The sequence below is a fragment of the Podarcis tiliguerta genome (genome assembly GCF_965153285.1).
Source record: "Podarcis tiliguerta genome assembly, chromosome: 14".
NCBI lineage: Eukaryota > Metazoa > Chordata > Lepidosauria > Squamata > Lacertidae > Podarcis > Podarcis tiliguerta.
This window is the reverse complement of record NC_139547.1, coordinates 36,740,843-36,762,936: the sequence shown is the minus strand read 5'-3', so window position 1 is coordinate 36,762,936 and position 22,094 is coordinate 36,740,843. Positions and strand designations below refer to the sequence as shown.

The 22,094-nt window shown below is 43.0% G+C and overlaps 1 protein-coding gene across 6 annotated transcripts in view; it reads right to left on the bottom strand.

The window, feature by feature from the left end:
- The window catches only part of LOC310663962 (ankyrin repeat and fibronectin type-III domain-containing protein 1-like), a 328,708-nt gene that overhangs the window by 275,569 nt on the left and 31,045 nt on the right, over positions 1-22,094 (bottom strand). For 4 of the 6 annotated variants that reach the window (XM_083412404.1, XM_083412403.1, XM_083412400.1 and 1 more), the window contains one exon: positions 4,433-4,687. The exons of the other annotated variants lie outside the window; for them this stretch is intronic. Coding sequence is in view for 3 of the 4 variants with exons in the window: in XM_083412403.1 (XP_083268529.1) it covers positions 4,433-4,554 (122 nt within the window). In the remaining variant the exon portion in view is untranslated. The remainder of the gene's footprint in view (positions 1-4,432; positions 4,688-22,094) is intronic. 6 annotated transcript variants of the gene reach the window in all.

Genomic DNA, 22,094 nt, shown 5'->3' with positions numbered 1-22,094 from the left:
CCAAAGAATTTCCATACCCTCCAAGTATTTGGGCATCAGGACCATGCAGACCATATCTGGCTAGTAAGCTGAAGTCAAACCACAGTGTCCAAGTCCAAATGCAACAGCAAACTGTGGTTTAAACTGAAGCTGGCACACAATGATGGAACGGATGCAGAAGAGCAATGGGGCAGCCCAAAACTCATTCTTAATTATACTTTCTATAATGTGCTATTGCCAGAATGGTACATTAAAGGTCCTTTCTCCAAGGGCATCCAGTCCATTCTAACAAAGCCAAAAAATATCTAATACTCAAAATCAACGTGGTGTAGTGGCTAGAGTATTGGACTACAACCCAGGAAACCAGGAAACTCAGCCATGAAGTACATCTAACTGACCTTGGTCAGACAGGTTCTCTCAATCTAACCTTCCTCACAGGGTTGTTGTCAGGATAAAATATGGCTGAGAACCATTTACACCATTTGGACCTCCTTGGAGGTAGGGTGGGATATAAATGAAAAAATAACTACACATTAAGCATTTACCAGGTTTCTTAACATCACCAATTATAGACTGCTATCCCTAACACATAATCTCTTTGTTAAACATATGGTCCTGAGGACAACATCACTGCAAGACAATCTTTCAAGATAGTTCCAGAATATGGCCTTCAGTCACATCTAATCTTATACCAAACGCAATACTTTCTTCCAAACCAAATAGTATTTGAGAAATACAACTAATTCTTTTAAAGTAACTCCATTTTATAAATTTCACCCAAGGGGTTTAAGACAGCCATAACTCTGTTTTAGGACTACTTTGCAATTTACATTTAGCAAAAACTGTCACTCATTATCAGAACGAAAGACTATCATTTAAATCTCTCTCTCTGTCTCTCTCTCGCCAAATAGAAATAATAGTAAGCATATGATTAACCCCTTACAGCCTTGGTTTTGTTTACTAAATACCAGCAAGGGATCATCTTGATCAGGATCACAGCTTGGGACAGGGGGAAATTATTTGACTCTTTCACCCTGCTATGATCCTGATTTAGATGCCCAACCCCCACAGCTGCATTTTGCCCAAGAAATAAAGCTACAATTAGTTCCAATAGAGGCCTTCCCCCTGTGGTCAAACAGCAGCACAGGTCTGATCCCAAATCTACCTCCATCCCTGTAATTGCTGTTTAGTAAACAAAAAGCAAACACGGAAGTCATCACATCTAGTTTGGTCTTCAGATATGGGGAAACAAAATTGCAGGAAATGCACACCTCCTTTGCAATACTGCAAAATAATTTACAATTAAGATGAGTAGTACTACATACAATGTCACAATGTTTAATACATTGTACTGTGTAGCTTCTAACGGTACCCACATTCTTAGGCAATTCCTAAAAAGTGCTCTCTGAAGTGGGGAACAAAAGACACCAATAAATTTCATGGAGTTTTTGGGAGCAGGAAGAGCTCCACCCCTTTCCCTCCCTTCTCTCAAAATATCATTCATGAACTGCTGGTGGCATGTACCTATGGGTATAATTATGACTTGTCTCCCGTTAAAGCAGTATTGCTGAGAAGCACAGCTTAAAAAAGATTCTGCAAAGTCAATTTTATTTCAGCCAGAATGAATGTGATAAGTGATGGCCATAACAGAAGCCTTTTCATTATTATTATTACTTTTATTATTATTATCCTCATTATTATCATCATCATTATTTTATTTATGGTATATAACACCTTATTAGCCACAGGTCTCAGGGCAGTTCACAAGTATTACTTTGGTAACACCAATCTACCCTTTGCCCTACCTGTGTTTCTCCACCCCAAAAATTATTACCTAAAACAAGGTAAATCAGAATAAGCACATTTGAAAGAGAATGTGCATTTCAGCCACATCATTTTTATCCCATCCCATGATTTGCATCTTCTAGACTGCAATTGAGTGATGCAAAAAACATGAGACAACAAACCATGAGGAAAAGCCTCCATCAAAGAGCAGAGTTAAAGCTTCTTGTGGTTTAATATGCAAAGCCTAAGCAGCTCAATCAAGCAACCAAAGCTAAATGTCATTTCCTCCCTTGACACAATCACTCTCTTGTTAAAATAGGACATATTTTGTTTGGTGGCCCATCAGGAAAAAATATATATATTATAAGTTACAAAAGAATAGCAGGATCAGTGCATACACTGTCAAATATGAGAGACCAAAGGTTGATGAATGATTTCTTGTTTGAATCATGTACTCCAATTCAAAAATAAACTGTGATGAAATACATAAATATTTAACAAACTGTATCCTTGCAAAGTACTAGAACTTCAGGTCCCTTGAGTAATCATGTTAATTTTGTATCCCAAGCTGTAATTTAAAAAAACACCAGTGAAGGTTATGGAAGCCCATGAGAAGAAGAGAAACAGTGGTCTACATCAAAGAAGATGGAAGTTGTGCCTATAACAAGTTTTTCTCTGCTTTAATGGACAGAAGCTAACTAGGAAGACGACCCCAAGAGCTTTTGTAGGGGTGGATTATGTTGTGGCAGGAAGAAAAAAAATACCTGAAACACATGAAAGCTCACTGAAGTCGACCAACTTTTTGGACTTTAAAATGGCAGCACTGGGCTTGTATATTGTTAAGCATACTGTAATAAATAAATTAGCTATAGAGAAAAAGCACTGTGTTAAAAGGTTTCAGTCTGTCTCCAAACATCTTGAGATGATCCAAAATGCCATCTACCAGTGTGATTCACAATAACTACTGAGTCTCTGAAGATTGAGAGGCAAGGAAAAGCTCATTAAAAGAAACCTATTAATATCTATAGCTATTCTCTTTATACCGAAATAAACGTAATCCAGCAGCACACAAACTATGCACTACAGCATCTGTGTGAGCAATTCCATGGCACAGATTTATTTCTCCTGCGTTACCAATTAAATCTTAAAATAGATGGTATAGATAAACACTGAAACACAAGTATCTATAGTAGGGCATGTAATGGTTACACAGATAAGTAACAGTAACACTCCAGTTTCTATTTTGGAGCTGAGATACAGCAATAGCTGCCATGTTCTGTAATGGCTATTGTGGGTGCTCAACATTCCTACACATACAAGCTGGAAAAACATTCCTACACATACAAGCTGGAAAAATTCAACAAACTAAGATAACAAAAAAAAAAATCAGGAGAAAAACTGCAACAGTATGTGCAACAGTATGTACAAACTGTCCGACATTCCTTAACTTTCGGTGGTCCTACAGACCAGCTCTGAATTTCATCATCCTTGGAAGCTTATGACCAATGTATCTAGCTGAAAAGTGCTACTTTGACTTTTAAATAATCTGTGATATTGCATGCCAATATTAGCATGTACAACAAATATTCTGTTTAATGGTAACAAAATAGGCTGATCCAAGAGAAGCGAGCAGCCACCTAGAAGGCCCCTTCCCATGGTGGTGGAACTGAAGTAAAAGCCTCCCCCAAAGATCTGAGAGCCATATAGGGGCATGAAACAATGGGGTGGAGGGCACAAAGTCTATAGAACTCAGGTAGCTCTTGATCCCTTTAGGATGGGCAGCTCCCAACAAAATTTCAAAAATGCAATAAAACCTCAAACATTAAAAACATCCCTGAACAGGTCTCCCTTCAGATGTCTTCTAAAAGTCATGCATGCACATGAAAGCTTATACCCAGAACAAACTTAGTTGGTCTCTAAGGTGCTACTGGACAATTTTTAAATTTATTTCTAAAAGTCAGATAGTTTATCTGATGGGTGGGCATTCTACAGAGCAGGTGCAACTACCGAGAAGGCCCTCTGCCTGGTTCCCCGTAACCTCACTTCTCGCAATGAGGGCACCACCAGAAGGCCCTCTCAGCCATTCCTCAGTGTCTGGGCTGAACAATGGGGGTGGAGCCAAAGTCATTTAGGGCTTTAAAGGTCAGCATCAACAATCTTACTTGTGCTCAGAAACATACTGGGAGCCAATGTGGGTCTTTTAGGACTGGTGTTATATGGTTGCGGCGGCCACTCAGTATTTCATCTGAACTTCAAAATGGGACCAGTAATATCAATGGAACAACCATTCAACCACCTCACGATCTCAATCTGGTGATCAGATCAGATATTTACAAGGTTTAGTACCAACATTAATAACCTTCCTTGAAATGTTGGGGTGGAAATGTACTTAGAACTGAAGTACAACCGCTGGTACAAGTTATGAAGATAACTATATATAATACCAAGGAAAGTTGAATATATTGCTTGGGTGTGCTTGTAATCAGATACTTTCCTATAGGAATGGGGAGACCTCAGTGCTTAGATGTACTCCTGTTTTTCAGAATTCCCGTTTTAACTGAAGGGTTATCACAGAAAGTGGGAGCAGTTCACTTTTCCCCTATCCCAGTTACCCTGGCATATATGCATGCTAAAGAATTTATTATTATTATTTATTTTTGCCCACTACCTGCATTCGGTGATACTACAGCAATAGCTGCCACTCCTCCTGCTACTCCGCCGATCTGATCGAAATTCATTCCTCGACTTCCTTAGGCTGAAGTACTCTGTAAGCTTTCCAAAAGACGACATGGCACCAGCGCAGTGTGACCTTCTACCATCTGCATACGTGTGCCTGAATCTACACACAGGTTCATATGCTAGAGCCAGTGTGTTTGCATTTCTCAGGATTTGTCGACAGTGCTTCCTGTGCTGAGCAGGTGTGCTAGGAGAGTTAGAGAAACAGAAAGCAAGGAGTTTAGGAAGGGCAGACCATGATTTTTCATGCACTGATATTTTTCATACAAAAGAAACACACAGCATATAGGAATTAAGTACACACTCATGAAAGCAGTACTTCCCGTGTGTGTGTGTGCGCGCGCGCGCGCATGCGTTTACTGCAGAACTGAATTAAGAAGAAAAATAATCCCATCTGGGGAAAGGGGAATCCTTTAGTACGGAGTGGTTATATTTCACAGTTCCTACTGTGTAAGGTTTTCACAAAGACATGCCTCTACATCAGAAATGGAGAGCATTTGGCCTTTTAAGATGCATTTAATTAAGGGGGAGGTATATTAAGTCTCCATCACTTTTCATCATGGTACAGAGAAATAAACCTTTAATATTAGAAAGCTAAAAAATCATTACATGTCCTGAACAACTGGGCTGTGTGTAGTCAAATACTTCTAACCCTAGTGACCCAAGTACTACACATATACTGTACTAATAACAAGATCTTTGGACTCCTCCTGTACACTGCTGTGCTTTAGAGCCAGCAGCACCAATATCCCTCTCACATAGCAGCCCCTTTCCTACTCTATCATGCTAAATCTTTATTATTAATTAGGTCTCAATTAATTTAGAAATTATTTACAGTTATCTGCACCCCAGCACTCTGTTTCACCACTTGAAAATACAACCAGCATCCACCAATGAGCAATTCTGCATAGCAGAATACAATTGTCCCTCTTAAAATCCTCAGCTAGTCAGCTACACTCATGCTTATCAGATCTCTAACTCCCTTGATCAAACTGCTACCATAGAGGGGATAGCAAAAAGAGGCATTGATGGGAGGTTGATGTGTCTTCATAAACTCATTTGAACCCTAATGAGCATGTAGGTATTAAAGTTCAGTTGAGAAGCAGCACAGCAGGATACAAGAAGCAAGAAAATACATGATAGCAACACATTTAATTACCTTTTAGACAAAAAGGACAAGAGTAAATGAACAGGAACATCAAATTAACAAACTGTTTTGTATTCTTTTCCAACCTGCTGTGGGTGCCATATTAAAAATTAAATGTTAACTGCTATTTTTCTGCCGAAAGCAACCACACACAATAAAGGAGCAGTCAATACTGCAAGCCTGTCACATAATTTCCCCGCAAACAAATTCTTTTTCTGTATCTGTTTTTATTCTGTTTTATTAATTCCATTAGTTGGATTTCCATGTTTCAAACACAGCATCCAGTATCAACAGTATTTTTTTTGCCAGCTGCTTCCAAAGGAGGAATGAAAAGAGAAAGAGGGTGATTGCCCATGATATGTTTGAAAATCTCAATGCTGTACTATTCTATGCTGTGCTTTCACTGGTATATCAGAAATTTTTAGAGGCAACTATCACTATTTCTGTTTCCTGTATCCTCATCTCTGCAAACAGGATTATTCCAAGATATCATAAACTGCAAAACCTGCATTCAGTCAAATTTGTACAAAGCAGTAACCACTAGCACACAATTTCTCTTCTCATGCTCCAGCACAAGCAAAAGTGGTGCAGATGCCTAAACATCAAGTATAGCAGAACACAAAAACACAGGAGAGGCAAAGAGGGCAGAAGACAAGGGGGTGCAAGGAGGTGAACGATGACAAGAGGACAAGAAAAACAAACCCAAATTAGACCAATTTATGTGCATAAGACACCTGCTGGCTTGTTTCAGCTGAACGGCTTTAGGAGGTTCTGTTGCAGCGGCGGTAGCAGCAGCAGCTCCCTGCAGTCTTTGAATGAATCTCTTTCTTTTCCCCCTTCAGCTGCTCGGCAGCAGGTAGAAAACCTCTCACAACACCTTCTTGTTTCCATTAATATTTTATGAGAAGAGAGTGCAGCCCTGAGACCCCATTCACCTTTGGATTAAGTCCGGGCAATCTCTCCTCCACCCCCCTCCCCAAATTCAAATAACTCCACGTCTGCCTTGATGGTGCATTAAATTTTCTTCTTTTCTTTTTGCAATCAATTCACTTGCAGAGAGATGGATCAAAACAGCATTCACTCCTGCTCTCGGTCTTCTCACATGTACATTCAGTCTCACATTCCATCCCTCATCTCTTATCAGGCACAGGATTGCCATCCAGAGATATGCAATATTCCAAATGAGGTCAGGAACAACAGAATGGAATCAGGCACCAAGGCTGGGGTGGGGGGAGAAGAGGAGCAGCAGTTTATAGGGTGGGCAAAGGACACAGTGAGAAAGGGAACAAACACACACACACACTTTATCAGCATTAAGCATCCAAACCCTATAATGAAGCTCTTTGAGATGCAGACAGCATTTTTAGGAATCACAGACACCTTGGGAGGGCTATAATAATTATTACCTGACGCAGAAGAAATTGTTGGCTACTAAGCAACACAAGGGAGAAAGAGGAGTTAACATACCACAGACTTGCAAGGCAAGAGGGAGAGGTCTGAAGAAAGGGGGAGCAGCAACATATCGCCTCTAAATATTCCATGTAACAAGAGATAAGAAAGAGTAAAGCAAAAGCTTCTCAGGGTTTGCTTGGCTGCACTTTCCTATCGACTTGAGTGAACTACAATTGGGACTTACAGGTGGGGAGCTGTAATATATTCTGCAGCACTATGATAGGAATATGAAAACATCTCTTTCTACATGAGTAGAAGTGTGTTTGTGATCAAATACTAGCACCTCACCACTCATGTGTTAAAATGGCCACCAGTTATCTCAATTCCGAGCAATATCCAGTAGCATAAAATTCCACTTTTCTCTCGTGTTTTTAATGTTTCAATTTATATGATACAAGCATCAAAATGTACAGAAGTTAAAAATATACATATAAAAGGTCAGCATTTCTGTAAGATAAAATATGTTTACAATAGACAAAATATTACCCTCTATATGGGGGACTAACCATTCAAATTGGTAATAACCCATTCTCCAAGAGTTCTTTATAAAACCAAGTTCAGGCTTGGGGTCAGAGGTCCAAACATATGTACTGTATATTAGAAAAACACAGAAGAGGCAACAGCAAGGAAGGGGAAAGAATATGAAATAAATCACACCCAAAAGTCTGTTATTGAATAGAGATGCTTGAAGAATTTCATATTTTGAAATTCTGGAGCAAACTGGCCTAATCCACGAGCTTAGGAATCCATCACCTTTCACATTGCCAAATGTCCCAAATTAAGTTATTTGCTTAAAAAAATACAACACACATAACTTTAAAATATGTAAAGGTAAAGGGACCCCGGACCGTTAAGTCCAGTCGCGGACGACTCTGGGGTTGCGGCGCTCATCTCGCTTTACTGGCCGAGGGAGCTGGCGTTTGTCCACACACAACTTTCGGGTCATGTGGCCAGCATGAATGAGCTTCTGGTGAACCAGAGCAGCGCATGGAAACACTGTTTACCTTCCCGCCGGAGCGGTACCTATTTATCTACTTGCACTTTGACGTCCTTTCAAACTGCTAGGTTGGCAGGAGCAGGGCATCAAAATGTACAGAAGTTAAAAATATACATATAAAAGGTCAGCATTTCTGTGAGCAACGGGAGCTCACCCTGTCACGGGGATTTGAACCGCTGACCTTCTGATCAGCAAGCCCTAGGCTTTTTTAAAAAAATGGTAAATTAATGAGGAAATGGGATGGGATCAGAATGGGATCAGACTTATAAGTGAGCAAATGATCGACACTGGCTGGAAACAGACTGACTCATCAATCCCTATTCTGGAACACATACAAAAGTGAATTTATCTGCAAGACACTGTTTGACTGCACTTGCCTATTTTTCTAAGTACTTTAATAAGTCGTGGCACACTATGGTAGAAAGGAAAGTCTCATATATAAAAGTGAGATTAAGTTTTGATATACTGTAAAGAGCCTGAAAAAAGTTTCAAGCAATGTCACTGAGGTACAAAGCTCAGCTACCTTTGATGGGCTAAATGGTTAGTTTGGGGATTAGGGTTGCAATCCCCTAACCCCATTTATCTGGGAGGAAGCCCCACTGAATTCAGTATGGCTTACTTTTCAGTAAATGTGGTTAGACCTGCACTGTTAGGACTGCACTGTAAGAGAAGGGTGGCCTGGCCACTATTATAAACAACTTTACAAGTCAGTTGTAATGTGCTCTACATAGGGCTGCTTGAAAAGACTGTTCATAACCTAAAGCTGGAATATAATGTGGCAGCCTGCTTGTTAACTGAATTAAGCTGATTCCATCTGACTCAGGAGAGGGAATGGCAGAGACAGGACTGCAGAGCCTCTCCATCCACTCTACTTAAAAACTAGTGTTTGGCTGCTTCCTCTCCAGTTAAGAAATAGTGCCAGAGTTTGCTTTTCTCCTCCTACATGACAAATCCCTCTTCTTTTGTGTCCTGTCTTTTAGATCACTAACCTGAGGACAGAAGCTGTCTTATCAATGACATTTGTAAGTGGCTCTAGGAATCTTCTTGGTTGAAGAGCAAGATAAGAATGCTTTAAAATAAATAAAGAAGCAGGAAAAATGTTGCACCTGGGTGTTTAAAGAACTAGTGTAGTGGATGCTAATCAGCTTCCAGGCACAATTTAAGGGGCTGGGTTGGACAAATCTATGCCTGTTTATTGAGAAGTAGACCCTACTGTGTTCAGTTTATTCCCAGGAAAATTACCGTATTTTTCGCTCTATTGGACGCACCGGACCACAGGACGCACCTAGTTTTTAGAGGGGGAAATCAAGGAAAAAAATATTATCCCCCCCCCCAGCCCCAAACAGCAACGGACAGGCTGCGTGCAGCCTGTTTGCTTCTCCCAGAGCTTCTTGGGGTGCGGGGGAAGCCCGGGTTCCCCCAACAGCCCCAAAGGGATCCACAGCCGCTCAACCTCTCCAGCCAGGAGCTAAACCTCTCCAGCGTGGCTAAAGAAGAAGACAAGGCAGTGAGCGCGATCCATCCCACTCGCTGCCCTGGCTTCCTCTTTAGCCTTGTGCAGCATCTTTAGTCTTGCGCAACGGGATGGATTGCGCCCGCTGTGTCCACCGGGGCTGGACTAGATGACTCCTAGGGTTCCCTTCCAACCCTGCAATTCTATGACCTCGGAAGGTGTTTGGGGTCTCCACCACTGGAGGCTTTTAAGCAGCGGTTGGGGGACCATCTGCCTGGCGTTCTTTAGCTGTGATTCCTACATTGTGAGGCGGCTGGGCTAGATGACCCTCGGGTGGCCCTCCCAACTCTATACTACAGTTCTGCAGCAGGAGATCCACAGCCACTTCACACAATGCCCACTCCCAATTTTCATCTGAGAGACATGTAGCTTCAGTGTCTAGTTAGGTACCCCCCTACCTGCCACACTTCCCCCGCCCCACTTAAGCTGAGGGAATTCCTGCCCAGAGAAGCTCCCAGGTGAGGCAAGGGTTAAGATCTACCTCTGGTAGATCTCTTACGGTTGGCGCAAGTCTAAAGAGGAATGCCAGGGCAGCAAACGGGATCCTGCCCTGGCTTCCTCTTTAGCCTTGCGAAGCCTCCCCCCCCCCCCCCGAGGCGCGCAAGTCTAAAGAGGGAGCCAGGGCAGCGAACGGGATGGATTGCGCTCCCTGCCCTGGCTTCCTCTTTAGACTTGAGAGGCCTCTCCCCCCCCCCCCTGGAGAGGCGCGCAAGTTTAAACAGGGAGCCAGGGCAGCGAAAGGGATGGATCGCTCCTTGGCTTCCTCTTTAGACTTCAGAAGCCTCCCCCCCCCCCCCCCCCGCCGCTGGAGAGGCGCGCAAGTCTAAAGAGGGAGCCAGGGCAGTGAACGGGATGGATCGCGCTCCCTGCCCTGGCTTCCTCTTTAGACTTGCGACGCCTCCCCGCCCCCCCTGGAGAGGCGCGCAAGTTTAAACAGGGAGCCAGGGCAGCGAACGGGATCGCTGCCCTGGCTTCCTCTTTAGCCTTGCGAAGCCTCCCCCACCCCCCGGAGAGGCGCGCAAGTTTAAACAGGGAGCCAGGGCAGCGAACGGGATCGCTGCCCTGGCTTCCTCTTTAGCCTTGCGAAGCCTCCCCCACCCCCGGAGAGGCGCGCAAGTTTAAAGAGGGAGCCAGGGCAGTGAACGGGATGGATCGCGCTCCCTGCCCTGGCTTCCTCTTTAGACTTGCGACGCCTCCCCCCCCCCCCCCGGAGAGGCGCGCAAGTTTAAACAGGGAGCCAGGGCAGCGAACGGGATGGATCGCGCTCCCTGCCCTGGCTTCCTCTTTAGCCTTGCGAAGCCTCCCCCCACCCCCCCACCCCCGCTGGAGAGGCGCGCAAGTTTAAAGTGGGAGCCAGGGCAGTGAACGGGATGGATCGCGCTCCCTGCCCTGGCTTCCTCTTTAGACTTGCGACGCCTCCCGCGGCTGGAGAGGTTGTGCAGGGCTTTTCTAGAGGAGTCAGTCCCTTCTCCCTCTTGGGGAAAAGCCCGCAAGAGCCGCGCGAAGCTTGTGTGGGGCTCTTGGGGGCTTTTCCTGCCTGCCTCCCCCCCTGCATTCGCTCCATAGGACGCACAGACTTTCCCCCTTAGTTTTTAAGACGGGAAAAGTGCGTCCTATGGTGCGAAAAGTACGGTATACCTATGATTGCAGCCTTAAGCCACTAAATAGTTTGGGCTCATTGCGTGGAATTCAACTAAGTTTTACTCAAGGTAGATCCACTGACTTTAATAAACATGACGAAGTTGTGTCCATTGATTTTAATTGATCTACTTTGAGTAAAACTTAGTCGAATGCCACCTGCTGTATCTCATGGAATGTTTCCTTCCACACAGCCTCTTCCTGTGTGCCAAAATTATCAGGTGAGGCCATGCTTTGAGTACTGATTTTATTTAGAACAATGTTTCCCAAAGTGGGATTTTCCTCTCTTCCAAGGCAAACTGCAGTCCCACAGGAAAATCACAATGTTTCTTTTCTGCAAATCACTCAAAAGGGTGAGATCTGCAATGATCAAGTCTCTTTGATAACTTTGCATTGAATTCAGACCTCAGGCTTCATGACTCTTAAATCACTAAAACCTCTAACTGTAACTATTGTCACTCTGATTTGAAATACATTACATACAGCTTTCCGCCCAACACCTGTTGAACGGGGTAGCAGGGTAACAGAGAGAGTTCCTGCACACCATTTTGGAGAACTTGGAGTCTTTTTTCTAGACATTTGGCTCACTGACATCCTCTCCAGGCTCTGGGAGGGTCTCCTCAGATGCCACGAGGACTTTCCACCTCTCTCCTGTCATTTCAGATCAGAATTATTTATTTAATTTCCTGGTGCCACACATATACTGTACGTGGTTGCGTGCATGTCAATCACACATATGTATGGGGAAGCCTGTACTGGAAGGCTGGTATGAAGTCAGCAACAGTGTTGCCACCAATCATTCATTGACACAACACACTTCCGCTTGCCAGGTACAGAGCTCAAGACTATAAAATAGTTATATCACCTCAACCCCTTTTTCCCCTTCAGCATCTATTCATTTATTTATTGCACTTTCAGCCCACAATTTTCTCCAAGAAGCTCAAGGTAGCATACATTGCTTCCTCTCTCCATTTAATTCCCTCAACCATTCAGTGAGATAGGTTAAGCTGAAAGAGTGCTACTGGCCCAAATGTCACCCAGGCTGAGTGAAGATTTGAACCCTTGTATCCCAGGTCCTAGTCCAACACACTAAACCACACTAGACCATACTGGCTCTCAAATTAACATCCATTTCAATTTGAACTTGCAATCAATGTGCCTGTACCACTAACACACACACACGAGAGAGAGAGAGAGAGAGAGAGAGAGAGTGTGTCAACACTTTCCTTCAAATTTCTATTTACTCAGAAAGTCTCCTATTACACGCATCCAAGCTTAGTATTTACATTAGGCTCCAAAGAGCACTTCACAGTATGTTCTTCACATAGCCATCAAACGCATAACCTACTTGCTTGAAATCTCCAGCATTTATTAAGCAACCTTCAAAGCAGAAGACAGTCTGCTTGTAAAAATCATGACCCCACTTTTTTGTACTACTTGTAATTAGCCAGAGTAACATTTACAGTGGTACCTAGGGTTACAGACACTTCAGGTTACAGACGCTTCAGGTTACAGACTCCACTAACCAGAAATAGTACCTCAGGTTAAGAACTTTGCATCAGGATGAGAACAGAAATCACGCAGCGGCAGCGGGAGGCCCCATTAGCTAAAGTGGTGCTTCAGGTTAAGAACAGTTTCAGGTTAAGAACGGACCTCTGAAACAAATTAAGAATGTAACCAGAGGTATCACTGTACTTCCATTTACTGGAACTTCTAACTGACAGGCCAGAACGTACCTGCAACAGAATTTCATCCAGCCAACAACTACAGCACACTTCAGCACTTCTACCCCTTCAGATGACAAGACAAGCAACCATGGCTGGCTCTGAATCAAATACCTAATAGCAACACTGATACTAGAAGGTGCTCCTAGTTTGCTGCTGCCTTCTCCTCCAACTAGGCAGCCATCACTAAGTTGGCCTTGATGCCCAAGAAGGTTGACAAAAAAATGAAACATAATCAGTCCACTAGCTGATTTCATAAGTAAGTTATTTTCCCCACCAGGTTTTTGGAAGTCTAACAATATGTTGTGATTCAATACCTTCTTTCCATCCTCAACAGAAATAGGTGCACCGCAGGCATAGCACGTGGCATTCCAAACCCTGGTGATCTATGCTGTGTACCGTCAGCTTCTGACAAATGCTTTTTGACAGTCTGGGTAGCTGAAGCGGCAGTTACAGGACAAGATGCTTAATGCTAAAAACAGCAAAAAATGAAGCTCCTTTGCCTTTCAAAAAGTACAGCAAGATTGTCCTTCCAAAGTACATCTCAGATACACAATATGAGGTAAAGCACAAAAAATTCCTCCTGCTGCCATCCAAGTAAGTGTATTGAAGCATTTTACTTCTTTGCAGAGAATCCACAAATGCTAACGAAGCTTGGTCTTTACACATTAAGGACTATTTATATATTTTTCAAATTGGTTTCATTTTGTGCACATTTTAAGAAGTTTTTCATGACCATATCTTAGAGTAACTTGTTTCTAGACAGACATGTGAATAACCACAATGGATGTTTAAATCCTGAAACTCTGCTTTTATCATTTTTCACTCATAATCGTCCAGCCATCAACTGGAGAAGAAATCATAGCTTGGTGAGAGAGCATATGCTTCACATGCTGAAGGCCCTGGAGTTGGCATCTCCAGTTAAAAATAGCAGGTGGTTTACCCAAAAAATAAAACAATCCAAAAATAATGAAAATCAAAGGTAAGCTTACAATCAAATTAAAACATATTTCAACATTCTACACGTCTGGATAGGCTTGCCTTAACAAAAAGGTTTTCAGCAGGCACTGAAAAGAGTACTGTGAAGGCACCTGCATGATGTCAATAGACAGGGAGTTCCAAAGTGTGGGTGCTGCCGCACTAACAGAAACATTTCTCTCCCCATTTGAACTGACCCCAGATCCTGCAATCATCATCTGATGCCCTTCTTCATGTACCTCCAAGAGGTCTGGAGGGTGGCAACACAAGCATGGATCTTTTCTGCACTGGCTTCCCACTTGCAAAATGCTCTCCCCAGGGAAGCTCACCTGGCATTTTCCCTATCTTCAAGCTCTGGACAAAAACATTCCTCTTCTCCCATGTTTCTGATTAATGAAACAATCTATGGCCCTTTAAACTGGGGTGGGTGGGTGTATTGTTTTTGTTATTACGGCACATATTTTTGTGTTTTTATATTGTAAACTGCCCTGTGGTCTTCAGATGAAGGTTGGTATAAAAATTACTTAACTGATTGATTAAATAATTAATTAAAATGTTGAAAGAGCTATTATATGGCACCTATAACTGCAAGTTCTACAGACTAAAGTTTCAAGTGGGCATATATGAGATAAAGTGATACATTAGGCAGCTTCCTTCCAAGGAACAATCCTAAAGTCTTTTGCACACATTAAATGTAAAGTACAATGAAACATGGAAGGATCTATCCTACCTGTCAGGAACTGCCATCAGTGCCAGAGGGAGAGAGCAAAATCCAGAGGGATTCCGGAGAGCGTCCCGGGATTGGGAGAGGCAGCCCATCTTCTGGGGAAGAGAATCAGCGTAGCACCAGTGCAGAAGGGGGGCAGATGGGGGAAGCGGCGAGGCAGTCCCATGACTCCTTGTCGGGGACCAGCGGGGAGAGTAGGGGTCCTCCGCTGCCTACGCCCTCCTTGCGCAGAAGGCTTTCGCACAGAGGGAGTAGGAGAAGACTAGGCATCAAAGAGCTTCTTTGCTGCAAGAAGTTTAAGAAACGCCCACTGACGGATTCTGCCAGCGATTGAGACAGCCATGGGTGAGTGGCTGTCCGGACAGAAAAGGTTCACTCAGGCAACCCAGCCAGGTGTTTGCACCGGCTTACGCACGAGCAACCCCTTGAACCATTACACTACCCAAAGCTGGAAAGTCTCTAGTCCTTGCCTTCTTAATATCCTTGGAATGCTACAAATGTTTGGTACACAGTAATATTTATTTTTGAGTTCTATTTGAAAATTATTTTCAAAAAGTAATAAAATGATCAAATAAAACTTTGTACTGGGCAATTGTTTCCCAAACTAAGGGGGGGGGTTGCGGGCTCACGCCCCCATCCACATTCTCGCATTAGTATTCATCTTCTGCAGCTGAAGATGGGCCCACCTGAGGGCACTTAAGGTCAGGGCAGCCCTGGTTCGCCCCTTTTCCTCCTTTGCAGCAGCCGCGCTTTGCACCAAAAGCACTTGTTCAGTCTTTCCCAAAACTAGAAAGAAGACCTAAAAATCATTCAGTTGGGCAAATCATTCAGCTCTGATCCCAGCCGCACCAAGCAGTGCAGGGCTGGAAGAGTGGCAAGAGAAGGACACAACAGCCAAGTGCCCTTCAATCCCAGCCTCATCCTCCTTTTGCGAGGCTGGAATTGAAGGGCACATGACTGTTGCATCCTCATAGCCCCCCATGGGCATCTGGGGGAGGGGTTCACCCACCAAAGGCTGCATCAGCTGGCTGGCAGGTGGCACAGCGCAGCCCCACTTGGCTCCATTAGGGGGAGCTGCTCCAGCAGCATCGGCAGCAAGGGCTGGGCTAGTGGGGCGGGTTCCGCATGCACACCCCAGGCGCCTGCAAACCATGCAATGCTGCTGTATCTAACTAAATTTTACTTAGAGTAAACCCACTGAAATTAATCAACCTAACTTAGTTGTGTCCATTAACTTCAATGTACCGTATCTACTTTGAATATGACTAACATTGGCTATGACCCACTGTCTCAGACTTAGAATTATTCAGATCAGGATCAGAGACAGAATCTGAGATGGAGTGGGTCCTGGAGAAAGGGGAGGGAGCATATAGGCTGCCTTTCTTGAAAACTGGGAGAATAGCTTAAATGTGGGGCTTACCCTGTCTGCAGAAGATTTTGTATTTGCCCATAGGGTCTCAGGGCCCAGACAGGGTAATGATGATATTCCAAGAGACATTATACCACACTTTGAAAGGTACAGAGTTAAGGAGAAAGTTTATAAAGAGCTTTATAATCTGAAAGAGATTCACTATGGTGAGGCACAAGTGGAACTTTATTAGGACATCTATCCAAATACGCTAGCCCACGGAAGGGTGTTTAAGCCTTCTTTCTACATCAGAACTCAGAGAAGCTGGACACCAGTATAAGTGGGGATATCCATTCAAGCTCCTGGTACATTACAGAGCGGAAACTCTTTCAGCATCTGATGAAACCCAAATGCTAAACATCCCTAAAGATCTACGGGTTGAAGCACCAGAAACTAGCAAGTTGCAGCAAGCCACAAAGCAGCAATGGGAACAGATAAATAAATGTACTGCTACTGAGGGCAGAAGTGCCTGAATATTCAGGGTATGCTTAAGACTTTAATGTTCATCATCACACCTTGTCAACAAGTTCTGCTAGTGATACATTAAAAAAAAGACTTTATGCTATGTTGTTAAGTTCTGTGTGGGAAGTGAATCCAGTAATGGAGTCTCGATTCCTACCAACCTCCAAGTTTCTCTGTGGCTGGGTGCAGTTCACACCACCCTGTGGTATCTCCCGTCAGTGAAGGTACTCCCAAAAGGGGAGTTAAGTGTCTTTGTTTATCATAAGTGTTAGGAGTACAACAGTTACTAATTTGTTTATGTCTGCAATTACTGGACCTGACGACGTCCAGTCTTTATCCTCATGTGGCTCCACTTTCACAAATAATTCCCAACTGCTGAGACTAGCATCTCTTGCTGTAAAAGATCTAGGAACTGTGGTAAAGAGGGCAAGGGCAGAGTCAAAGGCTGGGCATTGTTATGCTGCAATAGACCCACCAACAGAAATATTTTTGAGGAAAATTGTTTAAAGTGGGTGGTTGATTGTTCATGTCTGCGCAGGAGGCTTCCAACATATTATAAAGCCACAGTAAAACATCAAACCTCCTGCCAACCTAGCAGTTCAAAAGCACGTCAAAGTGCAAGTAGATAAATAGGTACCGCTCCAGCAAGAAGGTAAACGGCGTTTCCGTGCACTGCTCTGGTTCGCCAGAAGCGGCTTATTCATGCTGGCCACATGTCCCAAAAGTTGTCTGTGGACAAATGCCGGCTCCCTCGGCCAGTAAAGCGAGATGAGCGCTGCAATCCCAGAGTCGTCCATGACTGGACTTAATGGTCCAGGGTCCCTTTACCTAAAACATCAAACATTAAAAACTTCCCTATACATGACTGCCTTCAAATGTCTTTAAAAAGCCAGATAGTGGTTTCTTTCTTTGACATCTGATGAAAGGGCATTCCACAGGGTGGGCACGAATACCAAGGCGGCCGTCTGTCTGGTTCCCTGTAACCTCACTTCTCAAAGTGAGGGAACCACCAGAAGGCCCTCAGAGCTAGATCTAAGTGTCTGGGCTGAACAATGGGGTGGTGACACTTCTTCAGGTATACAGGGGCAAAGCTATTTAGGGCTTTAAAAAGTTAACACCAGCAGGATGTATTTGGGTGTGAATGGGGCATTACTGGGTGAGCATCTGACTTTATGTTCAGCTTACTCTCCAAATGACAAATCAATTTTTTGACAAATATTTTACCATTACTGCACTCTTCTGTGATTGGTACCATCATCTTAGGCAGAGATTTGAATGTTTGTAACAATTGAGTCATGCACAGGAGCAGTTCTGTAGGATATGAAGGGTCTGGTGACGGCAAACTCTCATGGAGAGTACTACACCACACAATAAATGATATTACAATTTTTCCCAAAGGTCCATCACTCTTACTCCCGTATCAAGCATCTCCTTTTGTCTAATTCTTTATGGAGGAGGGTATGAGATGAGGGCATAGAACTTATTACTGTTTCAGACCATACACCATTTATTTATTTTTTGTTTCAATGGATGTTCCACTCCAGTTTTCTGAGTGAGGAGAGGGCACTCAACAATATAAGAGAGGAATAAAGACCATTGACACTCACTATTAGTGAGGAACAGGACAGGGTTGCCCCCTGCCTTCTGTATTGTTTGAAATGGCAGCTGATGTCCTTGCTATTATGCTATGTTAGAATAACAACATTAAAAGGGTCCAAGGAACTTAAACTGAGCATGTAATGTAGTCACAGACATGCAGCTTCATTGCTAGTAAGCAGAGCAGTAGAGAACTTTCTGAATCATTGTTTTCAACACCATCATAGCAGCGTGGGAGTTCGGCACAAAAATTTGAGAGACAAGTGGTACAAACATTCAGGAAAGAAAAGGACTATGTTCCTAACAATTAACAAACACTCAATTAATCATTGCTAACGAAGCTACAATCCCGAGATATTTTAAGGTTTCTGAGACAGCACTGCTGCTGGTGGAAGGTATTTTTAAAACCTAATCGTCTTATGGGGGGGGGGGGCACAAAGAAGGGAGAAAAAGAAAGAAAAGGAAAATAAAGTGAACGGTACAGAGTACTGCTGACTTGTTCAACTGCTTTTTTACAAATAGCATAATTCCACACAAAGTTGTCACTTCCTGATATCACCCAGCAGGACAGATATATCTAATTTTATCTAGAAAGGGCTCAAACCTATAATGGGAATTGTATAAATTTTCCTTAACTCTCTACGCTCCTTAAGAATAAAATCTTTAATAACTGTGCATTTTACAAATCTATCTTTTCTAGTGGAATTGAAGCACAACCTGATTAGTATAATGAGCATCAGTAATGTGATGGAGGAGTCAAATTCAACTGGAAAAGTCTCTTCATTGTCCCCACTACATGAGTGAGGATTCACTACACTACCAGACAGTTCCTTGAGCATCCATATCTGGAATACAAACCTCTTGCTTTAGAGATAGAGCTAGGGCATTTGTACTTGGATGTTTGGTATTAAAAGATTGCCAGAGGCATAATTTTAAATTGTGAACCATTATTTGTCCTCAAAAGTACAAAGTGATGCCATGGTAGCACAGCAATCACTCTTTCTGCGGGAATATTCTCAGGGAGATAATACTCAAAAACATCAAAAATAGGAAGTCTTTTCAGGCAAGTAGACCAACTACTAGCATTTACTACTGATGGTCTAGTAATTCTGTGTGGGTTCAGGGCTTTCATTCATAGAGGACTACTAAACTGTCTTATGAGCTTGGGGCTTGAGACATTTTGCAGTGCCCTGTTGAGATTAGTGAATATTTTCTGAAACATGCTGCCATAGGGCTGTTGGAATAACTATTCAGGCTTGACTATATGAATTATTGACTATATGAAGACAATTTCACTTGTTAATATTTATCTAGTTTGAAGTTGAAGTTTTTCTGGTGACCACCAATACCACCTTTCTTTCTTTTTACTTTGTCATACAGAAGATCAGCCTCCTGTGTTTCTAAAACCCTCATCTGTAGAGATAGATATTGGTATCTCATCGACAATGAAATCTACAGAGACAGTAGCTTCTTGTTCTTGAAATACTTCATCTTAAAATAATAGTCTCTGTATTGATACTCATGACACAGTATCTACTACATTGATTCTTTTTCATGGATGTATTGAAAGTGAATTTTGTGATCCTGAGACAAAAATCATTGGACTCTTGAAGGTAGCTCACCCTGTAGTTTCCCTCTTAGAAGGGATATAAGGAGGTTGTGCTCTCTTTACAGAATGAATGTCAAGTCAAAAAGATATGTTATTACACATTCACCTGTTCACACCACTGCCAGGACATCCTTTTCAATTTGCAGATGTCATGTTTCTGCTGGTGGGAGTGACAGACACAAAGCAACCAGGTCCTAATATCCTGTGCAGTGTTGTTTGGTAACATCCCTCCATCTCCTGACCCCCATTGCCAGATGAGGAACTTAAACACCCGGTCCAGTTTCTGCCAAGAACTTTTAATATGTAAATCAGACTGGTACATAGGGCAAGGAATAGGTTCCAGCACTAGGCACTCAAATGGGCACTCCTTCAAGTGGGTGGAATTTGTGAGTACTTTCTTCATGTGCTTGGAAATGGAGGTGGTGTCAGTATCAACCCAACATCCAATTTACTTTTAGTTGCTTCCCTAAAACGAAGAGGCTCCTCAATGACAGACAGAGCCACTGGAGACAGCTCCACAGCAGGAGGTATGTGACATGGGGAGTCTGATCCACAGCAGCAGAACACTGCCAACCAGTTTGGTCCTTCCCTTGAATCCAGCTCTCTGCCCTCTTCACTGCTGGTCTCCTCCCCAGGCTCAAACAATTGGGGTCCTGATTTACTTCCCCCCTCTTGGATAGGACCCTCCCCAGGCTTCTTCAACTCCAACTTTTAACCTCTTCCCCTCAAAATCTGACATCCCCTCAATGACTCAACACTCCCAGTTCAAAAGGATAAATCATCTGAAGCAACTAATATCTCCCAACTAGAGCCCTATGGGCTAGTACAAGAATAATCTAATTATCATTTTAATCCTACAACATTAATAAACAATGTACCCTTCTGTTTTCAGGGCTCTTGGCAAAATATCAAGTCAATATAAAATACATCTGAAAGCAGATGTGGTTCCATATGCTATAACTATACCCAAGCATGTACTCTTACCATTGATAGGCACAGTAAAATACAAGTTGAAAAGAACGGAAGCAATGAGAGTGATTACAAGGGTGTGTGATGCTGGGATGGTGGCTGTGTCAAAACTCAATGGAAGAATTGGCATTTGTTTTGTATCGGACACACAGTGAAAAAAATATGTTTGTCAAGAAAGGCATATCATACCTTGAATAGAGCAAGCACCCTTTAGCACTCTCTGGAGGAACCTCAAGAATCCCCAAATCTTTTATTAAAATAAGGGATTTCACAAAATGCATTGCCGTTCATCGGACATTGAGCTTCACTTAAGAGAATATTTTCCCTATTGTATACATGGATATAAGAAACAAATAGGAGCAAAAGTTCCTCAGCTAACCAAGGAAATAAGAGATGTGCATGAAATAATGGTCAGGCTTTTGAATATCTACTAGGTAAAGGTAAAGGACCCCTGGATGGTTAAATCCAGTCAAAGGCGACTATGGGGTTGTGGCGCTCATCTCACTTTCAGGCCAAGGGAGCCAGCATTTGTCCACAGACAGCTTTCCAGGTCATGTGGCCAGCATAACTAAACTGCTTCCGGCACAACGGAACACCGTGACGGAAGCCAGAGCACACAGAAACGCTGTTTACCTTCCCACTGCAATGGTACCTATTTATCTACTTGCACTGACATGCTTTTGAACTGCTAGATTGGCAGGAGCTGGGACAGAGCAATGGGAGCTCAGTTTCACAGGGATTCGAACCGCCGACCTTCTTATCGGCAAGCCCAAGAGGCTCAGTGGTTTAGACCACAGGGCCATCCACGTCTCCTAACTTCAGCTGAAAAGAACACACTTTGTGGGGGGGGTTTTAAACTATACTGCTATAGTTTTAGTAAATGTTTCAGTGTCCATATATCACATCTTGATATTTTACAGAATTGCAATATTTTTCTAAACACATCCTCTGGAGACAATGGGGTTTGTAGATTTTTTTAAATGATAGAACTTCAATGAATCAAGTGTTGGGACTAATTATCCAGGAGAATTTAAACTGTCAGACACCTTTGATTCATTAGATTCCCTAGCCAGATCCTCACAATGCAATTACCAGTGCAAGAGTTTTAATTATGAAAGCGATTAAGAGGCAAATATTAGCTCTTCACAAAGGCTAGAACAGATGATATCTGTACCCTAGTGTTCCCAGAACAGGTGCTGTCCATTCCCTAGGTCAGGAAAGGTGGAGCACTGAACTGTTGCTTCATCAACAAAGCAGCTCAGACTGAGAGTTTATGTAGGAGTTGGATAAGCTCTACCCCTTTCCTTTCAGCCAAGGCCTAATCCAGACAGGTGTTTTTTGTGCTTCCTCATTCTCTCAAGTAGCCTCACAGGC